The sequence below is a fragment of the Rhineura floridana genome, chromosome 7 (genome assembly GCF_030035675.1).
Source record: "Rhineura floridana isolate rRhiFlo1 chromosome 7, rRhiFlo1.hap2, whole genome shotgun sequence".
NCBI lineage: Eukaryota > Metazoa > Chordata > Lepidosauria > Squamata > Rhineuridae > Rhineura > Rhineura floridana.
In genome coordinates this window covers 35427279-35442832 of record NC_084486.1, presented here as the reverse complement: position 1 = coordinate 35442832, position 15554 = coordinate 35427279, and the positions used below count along the sequence as shown (strand labels likewise).

General features: G+C 44.1%; 1 protein-coding gene across 2 annotated transcripts in view; it reads right to left on the bottom strand.

The window, feature by feature from the left end:
* Positions 1–15554, bottom strand: part of LOC133388830 (collagen alpha-1(XIII) chain-like) — a 75882-nt gene that overhangs the window by 44134 nt on the left and 16194 nt on the right. For both annotated transcript variants that reach the window (XM_061635225.1, XM_061635226.1), the window contains exon 2: positions 15348–15417. In XM_061635225.1, the coding sequence (XP_061491209.1) occupies positions 15348–15417 (70 nt within the window). The remainder of the gene's footprint in view (positions 1–15347; positions 15418–15554) is intronic.

Here is a 15554-nt window from a genome sequence, read left to right as displayed (position 1 = left end):
GGTGTATTTTATTTTATTCTGGCAATTATCTCATGTCAGTTACTTATGTAGAACTTGGGCTTGTGAAGCCTATTGAACATGGGTGCTCCAACTGCCAAGCTCTGGCAAAGGATGCTGTTAATTGCATCTTGGGCCCATTCCAAGACTTGTTTCCATGTGGATTCACCCCATGCAGTGTTTGCTCAAAATTAGAAAATACGTGTACAATTCAAGCTTAAATGAGGGTGGCTTCTAACATTCAATTTTGTGACCAAGTGCAGAAACCCAAGTATAGAATATGTATGTATTATGTGAAGTTATTGCATGCGGTAAAATTAGCCACATTTTATTTTTAAATTACATGGAATGGGAGTCCCAGTCCTTCCCTGGCTACCTCTTACATTATATTTTAAGGGAATGCAGATATTTCCCCACATGTGTACCTTTTATCAAGTAGCATGCTAGGCATATATTTTGAACCCAGGACCAGGGCCAGTGCCAGGCATGACTGGGTCTTTGGGAACCAACCTGCCCCAGGGCCACAATGCCATAGCCCAACATCCCTTGATGCAGGCAGTGTGGGGCTAATAAACCAGCCCACAGGCCCCACCTACCTCTCATGTCATGTGAATGACATGTGTGCATAGCATGCATACCTGTCATCAACCAACATGGTGGCAGGGGCATCAGCCCCTTAGGGAAGCCCCTGCCACCATCTTGGGTGATAGCAGGCATGCACATACAGCATGCATGGCATTCACACTGACGGGAGAGGTAGGTGGGACATGTGTGCGGGCTTATTGAAGCTTGCACTGTCTGTATTAGGGGGGGTGCCTGGGAGCTCCCTCTCCATGATCTGCAGCAGGGTTGGGTTGCAGGACCCGATGCTGCTGTGGATCATGGAATGGGAGTGTCATCCTCCTACCCTAAGGAGGGCCCTTTTAGGGGGCCCGTTTGGCTACAAGGGCCCTGAGCCAGGGCCCAACCTGGCCATCCTCTGATGCCAGCCCTTCCCAAGACTTAACTACATGTACAAAACGTAGCTTGAGAAGCCACTCTGAGAAGCAGGACTGTAAAGGGGGAAGGCAAAGAAGAAGAAACTCTAACTATTCCCCTACACACATACACACACACAGAAAATGCAATACATTATGCGGAAAATTGCACTGTACATCTGAAAGGAATACTCTATGCCTGTTGGTACATATAGTTCAGTATTGTCTACACTGACTGGCAGAGGCTCTCCAGGGTTTCAGCCAGGATTTGTTTCCAGCCCTACCTGGAGATTGAACCTGGGAGCTTCCTCATGTAAAGCATGTGCTCTGCTACTGATTTACAGTTCCTCTCTCTTTCATAACTAGGCCAGAGATACATTTGTCATGAAAGTTGGTAACTTCAGGCTGAGAGAGGATTAACTCTCCTAGTGATTCAAGCCAAGGCAAGATTTGAACCAGGTACTCCCAGGCTCAGAGTTCATGCACAGTTCATTACTGCACCATACCAGTTCTGTTTGTTGCATGCTTACAAACACACTTGATTTCAATAAGCCCTTGAAGTAAGTCATATTCATGTTGTCTCACATCCACAGCAAGTGGCTGAGCTCTCCATAATTTGTCAGGTTTAAAGGTTGCAACCCTACATTTCAAATACACATAACCCCACCAGCCTGCCAGACCTTTTATGGACAGACCGGCTACAATGTACCTATTTTCATTTGCAGATGTTCAGAGGGCATGAACTTCTTCACAAAACAAGATCTGAACGTTAACAGCCATGCTATTTTCTTTCCATATATTCTGAGGCAATGAAAAAAATGTTCAGAGGAAATAAGGAAGTCATTAGAGCAACAGATTTCCAAGAACGCCTCTAAAATGGGCCTGAAGATGTTCCCCAGCAGAACCTTTCTTCGGTTGACAGATGGTAGAATCATTTCATCAGGCCGTGCCAACACCCAGCTCATGTAACAGGCAACAGGGTGGGGTCTGGTTGCTGCACTTTGGATGCTGATTATGCAATGCTCCTTTGCATCTGAGTGTGAGAAGATGTGTGAGCCATTTCTCAATGTGCAGAGTTACCTCCATAACACAAGTGTAGAGTTTCCGCAGCTATCCAGCCTCTCCTCCTGAATCCTCTCATACAACTCACCACACAATGTCCACACCACACCTGATTACCGTTTGATAACTCCTGCTTTTTGCATCAATGATCCATGGCCTCAATATTATTTACTCTTCTCCTTCCCACGTCTATGTTTTTTTAAAAAAATATTGACTACTTACCTGCCTTCAGATATTAAGATTACGTGAGCTCTAAGGGTCAATATATCGGGTCTAGTACCCAAGAGTCTTGACCCTGACAGCAATACAGCCTTTAGGTGCTACTATAATCCGCAGAAGCAACAACGTGCTACTTTGAAAGATGGAAAACTCATTTTGTTCTTGTCTTGAACCCGCTTGGGGGTTCAAAAGTTCGACTCAAGCTCAGTCAGAGACTAAAAGTAAAGGATGAGGAAACAAAGAAAAAAGAATTGGTAGAAAAATGGACTGGAAACTGAAGCTGACTGCCGGCAGAATAAAGGTGGGGAGGAAGGCCGTACAAAGCAACAGTGGAAAGATGTTAAAAATTCAAACCCCATAGTAAACAGAGTTAAGATGGCAGGCAGGCATATTTCTGCCAAAACCTCTTCTGGCAAAATAATCAAAATTATTTTGTTTCTTAGTTACAACATGATATAGTGGATACATACAGCCAGTGGGGTTTTGTGTGTGTGTGTGTGGGGGGGCAGTACTGACTGGTAGGGAGTACTGCCACCTCTTTTCTAGTTTTTGTTTGTTTTGTTTTTTGCTGCCCATAGCAACCATTTTGTGTTGGCGCCCATGGCACTTTTATCAAAATATGAGTAGCGGCACCTGATTTTTTATACCCCCCCCAAAAAAGGGCATTGTGTACAGCTACATTTAGGGTAGAAACACACTCACTGTTCTGCCACTTCCAGGGTGTCTCCACCTTTCTCTTCTGAAAATGGGGGCACATGATGCTAGTCAAACCCTGCCCCATTTTATTGTAAAACTTGTGGGATCACCTTGAGTGAGTTGTTTTTTTTTTTTAAAAAAAATCCGCTTCAAAAAGATCTCGCAACTGATCGGCAGATCAGCCTGTTTCCTTTCCAGGTGTACCTAATGGAAACACTTTGGGGTAGGCGACTAGTTGTCCATAGCCTTAGACTCTCTAGTGCCAGATTCCCATCTCTGCCTTGCCATGAAACTCAATGAGTGGCCTTGAGCAAGTCATTCTCAGGGTTGACATACCTCAAAAATTGTACTGTGCCTCTGAAAGAGATACCATGCATTCATAAGATGATAGGAAGCTGCCTCATACCAGGCCAGACCATCTAGATTAGTATTGTCTACACTAACAGACAGTAGCTCTCCTCAGGCTGTTTAGGATTGAAACTGGTTAATGCCATCTATACAGTAGGGCGCCACTCATATGGCGGGTTACGTTCCAGACCCCCGCCTAAAAGCAAAACCCACCAAAAAGCGGAACTCATTGAATAGAATAACACCCAACGCCTGAAAAACGCCGTAAAAGTGGAACAAGCGCCGTATGAGTGGGGCTTTACTCTAATTGAAAGCCGCCGTATTAGCGGAACGCCGAAAAGCGGGTCGCCGAAAAGCGGGTCCCTTCTGTACCACCCTGAGCTCTTTACAGGAAGGCTGGGATACAAATGATAGATTTTTTAAAAAAATCTCCTTGCACAGAAAACCAGAGCCTGTGAAAATAGTTGGCTATTTGCAATGCCCATATTTCCAGTGCCTCCATTTCTTCATTTTCATTGGATCCCCCAAGATCTGAACAACTTTCGCCCAGTCTCAAATTTGCCATTCTTAGGCAAGGCAGTTGAGCGGGTGGTGGCAAAGCAGTTGCAAGCGCACTTGGAGAAAGCGGATTATCTGGATCCATTTCAATCGGGCTTCAGGCCTGGACATGGGACTGAAACAGCCTTGGTCGCCTTGGTAGATGATATGAGGAGGGCGTGGGATAGGGGCGAATGCACCTTCCTTGTCCTCCTTGATCTCTCAGCGGCTTTCGATACCATTGACCACGTTATCCTCCTGGACCGCCTGAAGAGGTTAGGCATGGGGGGCACTGTATTGCAGTGGTTCCATTCCTTCCTCTCTGGTAGGTACCAAAGAGTGGCATTGGAGGATGAGGTCTCGGATCCTTGGCCTCTCACTTGATGGGGTGCCACAGGGTTCCATCCTCTCCCCGATGCTGTTCAACATCTATATAAAGCCGCTGGGGGCAATCATCAGGAGATTTGGGCTGCAATGTCATCAGTATGCGGATGACACGCAGCTCTATCTCTCATTTAAATCTTCACCGAGGTTGGCTGTAGAAACCCTGTCCAAGTGCTTGGAGTCGGTGAGTGGCTGGATTGGAAGGAATAAGCTGAAGCTGAACCCTGACAAAACCAAGGTACTGTTTGTGGGAGACAAGGGAAGGCTGGGGGATGTGGATCTGGTGCTCAATGGGGTATGTTTGCCCCTGAAAGACCAGGTCCGCAGCCTGGGGGTCATTCTTGACTCCCAGCTGACCATGGAGGCTCAAGTCTCGGCTGTGAGCCGGGCGGCGCTGTATCAACTCCATCTGATACGGAGGCTGCGCCCCTACCTTCCCAACCATCTGCTCCCACCGGTGGTACATGCTCTGGTCACCTCTCACCTAGACTACTGTAATGCGCTCTACGTGGGGTTACCCTTGAAAATGGTCCGGAAGCTGCAACTGGTACAGAATGCTGCGGCTCGTCTGATTAGAGGCAGCCGCCGGCAAGATCACATCACTCCAGTGCTGAAGGAGTTGCACTGGCTACTGGTTGTTTACCGGGCCCAATTCAAGGTGTTGGTTTTGACCTTTAAAACCCTATACGGTTTTAGCCCAGTCTATCTGAAGGAGCGCCTCCAGCATCATCAGGGATGCCGCTCAACAAGATCAGCCTCAGAAGACCTTCTCTCGATCCCACCGGTTAAAACAGCTAGACTGGTGAGGACTAGAGAGAGGGCTTTTTCAATAGTGGCCCCCACCCTGTGGAACTCTCTCCCAAATGATCTCCACCATGCCCCTTCTATGATGAGCTTCCGCCGGGCCTTGAAGACCTGGCTCTTCAGGCAGGCTTTTGAGGTGGGTTAGGTTTTTACTGTTATGGTTTTAAATTTTAACATTTTAATGTATTGTTTTGTTTTGTTGTATCTTGTACGTCGCCCAGAGTGGCTGGACAACCAGCCAGATGGGCGACTAATAAATTTAATAAATAAATAAATAAAAATTGTCAAATCATTACAAATTAAATGTAATGATGCACTTTAGGTAATTGTGTAAGCCCTGTGGAATCCAAAAATAGTTCATCTCATCATCTGATAAAGGGGTTCCAGGTTGCCCATGAAAGCTTATGTCCCCAAATCGTGTTAGCCTTTAAAGAGCCACAGGACTATCTCATTTAGCAAGACATTTAAGTTCATTCATTGCTTAGCTTCAGGTTTTCCAAATCTGTGTGAAGAGTACCTGAAATTACTGTTTTTGTAATAAGGTCAGCATGTCACAAAACATGCGGCAACCCTTGTTCTCGTAAAGTTGGGTGAACTATGGGCCCTGACAAAGTTCAAATAACATTTATCAGATACAAAGATGCTAGGCAGCAACAGCAAAGACCACTGCAGCTAACAATCATGGACACAACTCAGAGACTTCCTGTATAGTCTTATGGTGATCTTTAAACATTTGGTGACCCTACAGAAAAACTCAACACACAGTGGGTGCCACACCTATCCCAGAGCATGACAGATTAGTAGTGTCAGTTTCCTGAGTCAAAGGAAACATAGATTTCCTTATCGTCTCTATAAATAACTTTAAAACACTGTTTTTATTTCTGCCTGTACTGTTCTTATCTTTAGCACTGAGATAACTGAGAAACACACTCACACACACTTACGTATCCTCTTTACTGCTTCACTTTACTCAGCCTTCTAAAATCGCATACAGCTCCTAGACTGAAAAAATCTTTTCTTGCTTGTCCCATAAGCGTTTACCTCCTGCTTTCAAAAAGTCTACAGATGAACTTGTGTTCTCTTTGTCCTTTGGCACATCAGGCAGAACTTATGGGAAAAAGAATCTTTGGGACATGTGGTGCAATGTCACTTATGATAAACATTTATTTTCAACAAGGGACATGAGGTCTCTTTGTTTATAGGCACTAGAAAGGGAGGAGTGCCTCCAAAGCAAAATGCTGACTCTCCTAACAGCTTGAGAAAGCCTCAAGGCTGCCTGCAAGGGTCATGCTGTCTAGGATCAAGAATTCATCTAGACCATAAAGCATCTTAGGCATCAGGGGGAAAATGTCAAGGGTGTAGTGATTTCCAAGGTCTCCTGGTCTAATCTCCACAATGAAAAGCACACTTGAATTGCTCAAAGTCAACCAGAGCCCCGCCTGGCAGACCACCACTCCAATTCTACATTCCACCCATTGAATTCAGGAGGGTGACTGAAACGGGTGAGGGTGGGAGTTTTGCAGATGGCATCTGTGTCCTTGGAATATTTGGTAACGATACAACAGGTGCCTAGTGGCAAAAAAGGAAATCACATATTCATGTATGCATGCCTCCCACTTATTTCTTGCTTACGCAGTCATTCATACATTCATTCAAGACAAGGCTGCCTCTCCAGAGGAGAGTAAGAACTTCACAGAATGACTAGCCTGATTAGAACTCCATTACTGGATGGCTTATAAACAGTGGGGGTCGATGCCTATCAGGACTTGGAAGCAGAAGGAGACCAACAGTAATGATGTAAGAAAAAGCAATTCTCGTTTTGTCCAAATCCTCCTCCCTGCTGAGTTCTACAAGGGACAACCCTGAAATGAAGGAGGAGGAAGCTGACAGCCAGTTTTGCCACCTGGACTGGTTGTAACTTAAGTAAGAAGGCAGACATGGGGGATCTGGCTAAGGACAGACTGAGCTTGGTGGGGCACTTGCCCCACTTGTCCTAATGGGCCAGCCTCCACAATGGACCAGCCTCCATAATAGTTTTATAATATATAAAATAAATAATAAATAGCCCCTCAAGTCCTTCAAAAATCTTGCCATTGCTGGTGACCCCACTCAGTAAAGTTAGGAGTAAATCTCATTCAGAAATTATGCCCTTGTGGGAAGAATTACAGGGTAAAATTCCATGATCTATGAAAGAGTAGAAGTTAAGGTTACTTCCCAGGCTACATAAAGGGGTGGTTATTACTTGTAAAGCCTTATACGGTCTAGGTCCAACTTCCATGCAGGAGATTCCCAATTAAACCAAACCTAAGCCATTAGAACTTTAAATGTCAATAGCACCACTTTGGGTGAGCCCAGAAACTAACTGGTAACCAGTGTGACTAATGTAGAATGGGTATAGTAAGAGGCGACAACCTTGTTCCTAGCAGCATTCTGATGACAACTCTTTTTAAGGCAACCTACATAGGGAGCGTTGCAAGACCAATTTGCATGGATCTAGCACATGAGTGACGGAGGCTACATCTGCATTTTTCAGATAATCAAAGTTGGACAAGGCAGTCCTTGCCACCTATGCCACATGCACATCCAGAGATAGGTCAGAAGAACCGCTAAACTGCACACTTGGTGCAACCCCATCCCAAACAGGCTGAATATCTCCATCCAGATCGGAAAAATTCCCAACCAATAGCACCTATATCTTGTCTAGTTAAAGTTTCAGCTTATTCACCCTCATCCAGAAGCGGTCAGCAAGGCAGGGCAGGGCAGCTTTCCTGGCTTCCCAACACCAGAGGTGCTGCAAGTAGGGGTGGAAAGATCTGTCAATTTGGGATCTCTCATTTTCTCATTTTGTCCAGTCTTAAATTCAGTTCTCCACATTTCTGCAGTGATTTGCAGTTATTTTTAAAAAAAAATCCTCACAAAAATTCTCCAGCATTTTAGTGCAAACTTCCAATAAAAATGTTTTTGCAGGCAGTTTTGACTAATGTACTTGTTTTGCAAACAATTTCATGTCATGTAAAGTGTTTGCATGTGATTTTCACTCATACGTTCTTTTTTATGCAAACTTTCTTCTAATACATGAATTTTTGTAAACACTGTTTGGCTGGCGAACCGCATCACGGAATTCGAATAAGTGCGATTTTTGAAAGATGGCTGTGTTTTAGGTTTCATATTGTTTCAGAATGTGCACATTTGATAGATTCAGCTTCAGATGCGAACTGAATCAAATTTCTCGCCCATCCCTAGTTGCCAGTTACCAAGAGGGAGGGGGAGAGGTAGCAGTGAGATTGGGGGGTTGCGGTCACAGTGGTGAGAGGGTCAGATTGGCTCTGCTGCTGCACCTCCACCATGCTGGTCTTCCTGCTTCTTCTCCTCTCCCCCTCTTGGTAACCAACTGCGACCGTGGCACTGGGAAGCCAGGTCAGCAGTGCAGCTCCACCCTGCCCTGTCCTGCCAAACGCTATTGCCTTCAGAGCTTGGAAAAGTTACTCTTTTAAACTACAACTCCCATCAGCCCCAGCCAGCACGGCCACTGGATTGGGCTGATGGGAGTTGTTCAAAAAAGTAAATTTTCCAAGCTCTGCTTCATCCATGTCAGGAACTACTCCCCAGACATCTGTTCAGGGTTCCCACAACTTGACTGGGATTAATCGTTGGAAATAAAAGAGAGATACCATCAGCTCAGGTGGGAGAAGCACCTCAAACAAATCCTGCATCTTGAGCCCAAAGGAATACAGAGAATCGTAATACCGCAGATCAACACTGGTTTATTCAAACTCTGTCCTCTGCTGTCCCCTAAGCCAGGAATGGGGAATCGTTTCCAGCCTGAAGGCTGCATTCCCTCATGCGCAACCTGCCAACAGCCGCATGCCAGTGCTTGGATGGGGCTAGAGACAATGGCCATGACTCTGAACTTTGACAAAGTAGGCCATATTCCAGCTACACAAATCCAGAGGTTTCTTTCTATACATTCACACCCCACATCCCTCCATCCTCCCCCTAGGCTGGCAAGAGGCACAATCAGAGTTTCCAGCCAGGCAGAAGCACATGATGAAGGATGTAGACAGAGCAGGGTCAGCGAAGGGTGTGCTCTAAGGAAGAGTCCCAGGGGCCAAATAGAGATGCCTGGAGGGCCACATTCAGCCTCTGGGCCTCAGGTTCCACTCCTCCGTCCTGAAGTGTGATGCCAACACTCTCCTCTCAAGGCAGGGAGCCCCTTCTAAATCAGTTTCTGCAGGGGTGAAAGGGTTAAAGTTCTTGGCAGGTCTTCTAATGGACAGGGCTGTCTATGAAGTCTTCCAGTCCTGTTCCCTCAACATTTCAGCTGAGCTCGGGATTCTTCTCCACTCATGAATGTGGGGAATGCTGCAGGTCCTAATCCTAGTTAGGGAACTGAAGCCCAGGGTCTCTGGCTTTGTGTCTGCATAATGTTTATCCCGTGCCTCCAACCAGGCATCTTCAGAAGGTGTAAATAAACTCCCTCAAATCCATTTCTTATGTTCCACCAGTATTCCCCTCCTATAACACTCAGCCTTCCTTTCTCTCTACCACTTGTGTCTCACTGTCCTTTTACATGCCTTGTTCCTGTGTTTTCTCTCTTCACCGAGCTGCATCTCTCATGCTTTCCTTCTTGATTATTCCTCTGCACTCCACCTCTCATTCTTTTGCCCTCACCCTCTCCCCCAGTTCTCCCTCCACGATTCCTTACTCCTTTCTCCTCTCCTTTCTGCCCCCCCCATATTTCATTCTCTTAGCCCTTTTTAATGGAATGCTCCTTTCTACACCTCTGGCTACACCTCTTCCCTATAACTCATCAGATGAATTCCATCTTCTCACCAATGAGCTGGCAGCTTGTGGGTCTGTAATGCACACATCTGACATCATGAGTGGGTGCTAAGGTGAGGAGACACTCCCAATTGGCCTCACGACAGCCTTCCAGGTGGGAGGCAGCTGCGTCAAGCCCCAACAACTGCTGAGAGTAGAGCTGAGTATTGTCGGCATATTGATGACACTTCAGCCTATACTTCCAGTTGACCCCTCCCAGTGATTTCATGTAGATGTAAAACAGTATGGAGAACAAGATGGAACTTTGAGGCATCGTATGGCAAAGGCCATAGGCTGGATCAATAGTCCCCCAGCACCAAGTTCTGAGAATGCCTTTCCAGAAAAGACCAGAGTCCCCATAAGACAACCCCCATAGGCCCTACTCTGGCAAGGTGATCCAGAAGGATACCATGGTCAATGGTACTGAAAACCACGGAGGCATCAAAGGAAATCAACACAATGTAATCCCCCCTCATCTCTTGGCAAAGGGCTTGCCAAGAGAGGGCAAAGAATGTGGGGCCTGTTTCAGATCACTTCTTTCCAAGTGGCAACCGCTTGCCCTGCCTTGGATAATTGCTGAAATGGGGGGGCAGAGGGATGGATTTCACAGAGAACAAAGTTTTCTTGAAATGCCCCTCCGTCATTTTAGCTCATTACTACATGGAAGCATATGATTCAATAATCCAGTTAAATAAGGACTGATATTTCATTGAGAGATATGGCATAGCCATAGTATTTCAGCAGCCGAGTAAATTATCCGTTTAATAACGTAGAGTGCAGAAGAAGACAACAGACACTGAGGGGTCTAATTTTACAAGAGGCTTTGGTTTGCTTGTAGCCCTTGAGGCATTATGAAAGCCTTGCTTTCACTGACCCGCTGGTATGTAGACAGACAGCACAACATCACTCCTGCTGTCTGTTCTTGCTCATGCTGTTTATATTTTAAAGAGTTTGTTTCATACACATCCTTCACAGCAATTAGGCAATCAAATGTCTCAACCTCTGCGTGTGGTGTTTGCCGTCTTGGAGTCCATATGCCACATGTGTGTTCTCTCAGGTGTATCCATTGTATTGGTGAGATATCCCAGTGCTTCAAGAGAGTCATCCAGAATGCAAATGTGGGGGGCGGGGGGACATCTCTCTCTCAGGACATGTGGAGGTGCCAGTGCATCTGTAACAAGGACGCTGTTTGGCTAGGGAAAGGAAGAGTAGGAACTGGAATTCCCTTCCCAGGAATCTTCACAAGGCCCCGTTTTTGGTTACTTTTAAAGAGGCTCTAAAGATTTATTTGCTCTGACCAGCCTTTCCTGACTTCTTTTATGCTGGCTATATATTGCTGATGTTTATCTGGCATTTAGTTTTGATTTTTCATTTTTATCTATTGTTGGAAATCACTCTGAGAACAGATGGGGTACAAATATTTTAAATAAGTAAATGAGTAAACAAAATTGCCTCAACATAATATAGTACAAGTTTAAATTAGGATTGCCATCATACTAATCTACCAATCTAGATCTAAATGTAAGCTAATTAATCCATAAAACAAAGTTTACATACACCCATATAAAGCAGGGGTGGCTAAGCTTTTTGGGCTCCAGAGCCACAACATCCTCCAGGGACCCCTCTGGGAGCCACATGTCAGTGCCCCAAAAGTGGGTATGACCACCCAAAAACATCAGAGATCACACACAGACATGCACAGAGCCTCTCCCACTCTTCAGCTGATCCTTGAGATCTGCAGAGGACTGGGGGCATTTTCCTCCCCATCAGAACTGGGCTTGGTACAGAGGTTTAAAACTCTCCACCCAGCTCAGCAGTGTGATGGACAGGAAAATCATGGAGAGGATGAATTTTGATTCCCCACTGTGGTATTGGGCTTTGCAGTGTGTATGTGGGTTAAACTCCCCAGCCCACTGCTGCAATGTTACCTACCGGCCCTGACTCAGTTTCACATTGACGGTGGTGCTGAACAAACCATCTTTCCTGTCCTGTGCTCACTACAAATAAAAGCAAATCAAAGTTTCAATTCTGGAAACAGGAAAGAGTGTTCTGATCTGATGTTTCCCAAGTCTGCTGTCTGGAAACATCAGAGCAGAATGCTCCTTCCTGTTTCCAGAGTGCTCCAATCTGCTTTCAGTGGCAGCAGCTATAGTAGCTACACAGGACAGGAGTGGCACTTCATTCAGTGGTGCCACCAGTGCATGGTGGTGGTGGGGCTGCTGGGCCACAGAAAAAGCAAGTTAGAGCAGGTCCATGTGTCAGCAGTTTGCCACCCTTGCTATAAAAACCCCATACATACAGAGAAACACATACAATGACTCATTGATAAATAGGTATGTGGGAAATTACCTTAACAAATGCTAGTATTGTTGAAATGCTCCTGGCTTCTCTTAGAATTACGTCTCCGTTTTCTTTGAGGAGGTACTGTCAAATTTGCTTTGAATTTTGCTTTGGGCAAAATTTTGATGACAACTGTACTAGTAACAGTACAAATTCACTAACATATTTACATAATTTCCCACATTTACAAGATACGTGCGAGATTATCAACACACCCTCATGCTCCACATTTGTGCATTTTAACATTTCGAGTACAGTAATCATAGAATCATAGAATAAGAGGGTTGGAAGGGACCAACAAGGCCATCGAGTCCAGCTGCCTGCTCAATGCAGGAATCATGTGCATGTCTATTCAGAAGTAAGCTCTGTGGAGTTCACTGGGGCATACTTCCAGGTAAGTGTGCATATGATTACAACTTTAATAGCTTTTCTACAGCTTTACCTAATGTGACATATAGGCACATAATAAAAAACACATTAATACTAAATCTGTTGGCTTGAACAACCAAATCTTATATTGCTGATGTTAATCACCATGCAACCCTGACATCATTATTACCATTATCAAGAGTAGAAATAGTCAAAGGAAGTCATTTATTATGTTTATTGCCCTGCCATTCTGAGTCCTTCTAAAACTATGCTCACATGCCAAAGATATACATTACTTTGATTCAAAGCTGTCTCATTACCCTGAGCTGGCAGCCTCATTCATTACAATATGATTTATTAAAACATCTCATGAGCAAGTCTCCATATTTTGTTCGTTCTCTCCTGATTTCCCTAATTTTCAAATGTTCCTTCTGTTTTTGGGTGTCAATATGAACTAGGGATGGGGTTCACTGCCTAGTTCTGATCCACTTGAATTCCGATAGCTCATCGTTCAGTCCCAATCCACCTTTTTTTTGTTCCCACTTGCTTTTGCACTTGCTGATTCAATCTGCTGTTGTGTTTTGGTGGCAAAAAAATACGTAATTTTCAACATAAATGCTTATGTAAATCCATGGAAGTTAATGGATAATAGCGATTGTAATTACAAAAATAATTACATGAAATCGGCAGAGGAGGGGGGATTCAGAAAAAAAGAAGCCAGCCTGCTACAACAGATTGGTGTTGGTCAGAAAAAGACAGCGGACTGTCGGATTCAGTCAAAATCCAGTACTAAGTCCGATTTAGTGGATGTTCTCCCCCATCCCTAATATGAATACTCAAAAACCCTGTTTTATAGCCTCCCCCCTTCACAGCTATCACTCCTTTCCCAAGGACAGAAAAGGCCCAAGATTAGGGAAGGTGGATAGCTGGCAGCAGAGCAGCTGACATGTGAATAATCTTTTCCCACTGGAGATTATAGGATTTACTATCGTCATTATCATCATCATTTATTAGATTTGTTAGTTGCTTGTTACCCAAAAGTCTCTAAGTGGCTTTCAACACTGTTAAAAACCAATACATCATTCCATTTTTTAAAAACCAATAAAACAGCAAGAGCAGCCATCCCCAAACAGCCACAGAAAGCTTTGGCAGCACACTAATAACAACCAATATCACCCTAGTCCATCAAAAGTTTGGGGGAAAAGATAAGTCTTTACCTGGAACCAAAAAGATGTCAATGAAGGTGCCAGGTGGACCTCACTAGGGAGAGCATTCAACAGACAAGGAGCCATAACTGAAAAGGCCCTCTCCCTTATCACCACCCTCTGACCTCCCTCAGAGGTGGGACTAGGAGAAGGGCCTTTAGTCAAGGAACTTGACTAAAAAAGCCTGATACATCCTGGTAGAAAATGAAATTCCATGCATCATTTGCAAGTAATGAGAAGCCCCGTATAGTGGGAAAGGACATCTCATGAATCAGGTGCTGCTGAAGACAGGCCCTACTGTGTAGATAGGATCACTACACCACCTGCTACCCTCCTCCCCTTCCCCAGAGTAAAGCTTTTTTCTTGGGAAAGGGAGACTGGTAGGGAATGGTAGAGGTGGTGCATAGGTCCAATGGGAACCTCAGTCAAGATGGGCCTGTCTGAATGGAACTGCCCACCTCAAATTGAGGCCCTTGCATCGTGCTTTCAAGCACTGACTCAAAATTTGCCATAATTTGCTCTCTGTCTGTCTGGTTTTCATTATTTTTTAAAAAAACACCTGGAACTACTCAAACATCTTGCTCGAAAAAAACTATGATTTGTAGGCATTGTTTATATAAAATAGGGATGAACAGATCAGCCTAGATGAACAGTCAGATGAACCCTCAGTTTTGCATGCATTCAATCCTAAATCCATTATGTCCCATTTTCTGTTTTTTTTTTTAAAAATGTCTTTTTTACCTTAGAATTGTACACATTTTTGTAATCACTTTTCCCTAAAAAATGCATTTTGTACAAATCGTTATACATTTTCCTCCTAAAATACTCATTTTTGTATTTTGCTATGCATTTCCTCCTAAAATACACATTTTAACCCATTTTTGAACTGAAACTGCATCACAAAATTCAGAGAAATGATTGCTAACTGTGTTCCAATCCATGTATAAGTCCAAGAACTGTGAATTGTCAGTGGGCCAAACAAAATTCTCTTCCAGATTATCCTTAAAACAATATAATCTAACAAAAGTCACTTGCTGACTTTAGAATGCAAAGTTTAAAAGTTCTCCTTAGATCCACTTAATACTCAGTCACCTGGTCTAAAACTACCTAGGCTCTCTTTGACATCAGAGCAGCTAAATCAATTCATATTAGAGTGGCTGTGACATCTTTGCCTTTCCAAGTGATTACTATGACATCACAGCAGATCAGGGGCATCAAGAGGGAAAGCTTCTGAAGAGTGACCAGAAGCTAAAGAGAACACCGCAAGTGTGAAAACCAAATTGTTGATTTTAATAGTTAGTTGAGGTATAAATATTTTTTTAAATACATTAATAAAAGATCAGAGAAGAGAGATACATGATGATTAGGAGAGGTTCAATTATATTAATAGTCACTCATAGAAAATAATAACAAACAAACAAATTATTCAAAATTATGCTATTTTTCATTTGACCTTCATCGAATCCAAGAGCTGGCCTTTGACATTTGATAAAAGCTATGCTCTCCTTGCCTGCCCATAAAAACTCAAATGATGCTCCTTATCTATATAAAAGCCATCATCACCATCACCATTATCAGTGATTCCTACCTGCTGGACAGTTGCATCGCTGGTGAATGTCTCTAGCTTCCCGATGTCTTGGCAAGTTGAACTTTAATCTCTATAAAGCGAAGGCAGGAAAAAAGTTACATTAGTAATAATGAAACCTAAGATTTGTGTGCGTTAGAAAACAGCTTTTGAAAGGAATTCAGCCCAGAAGTGTAGTGAGGAAAAGACATCTGGTCCTGGGTCAAGGGC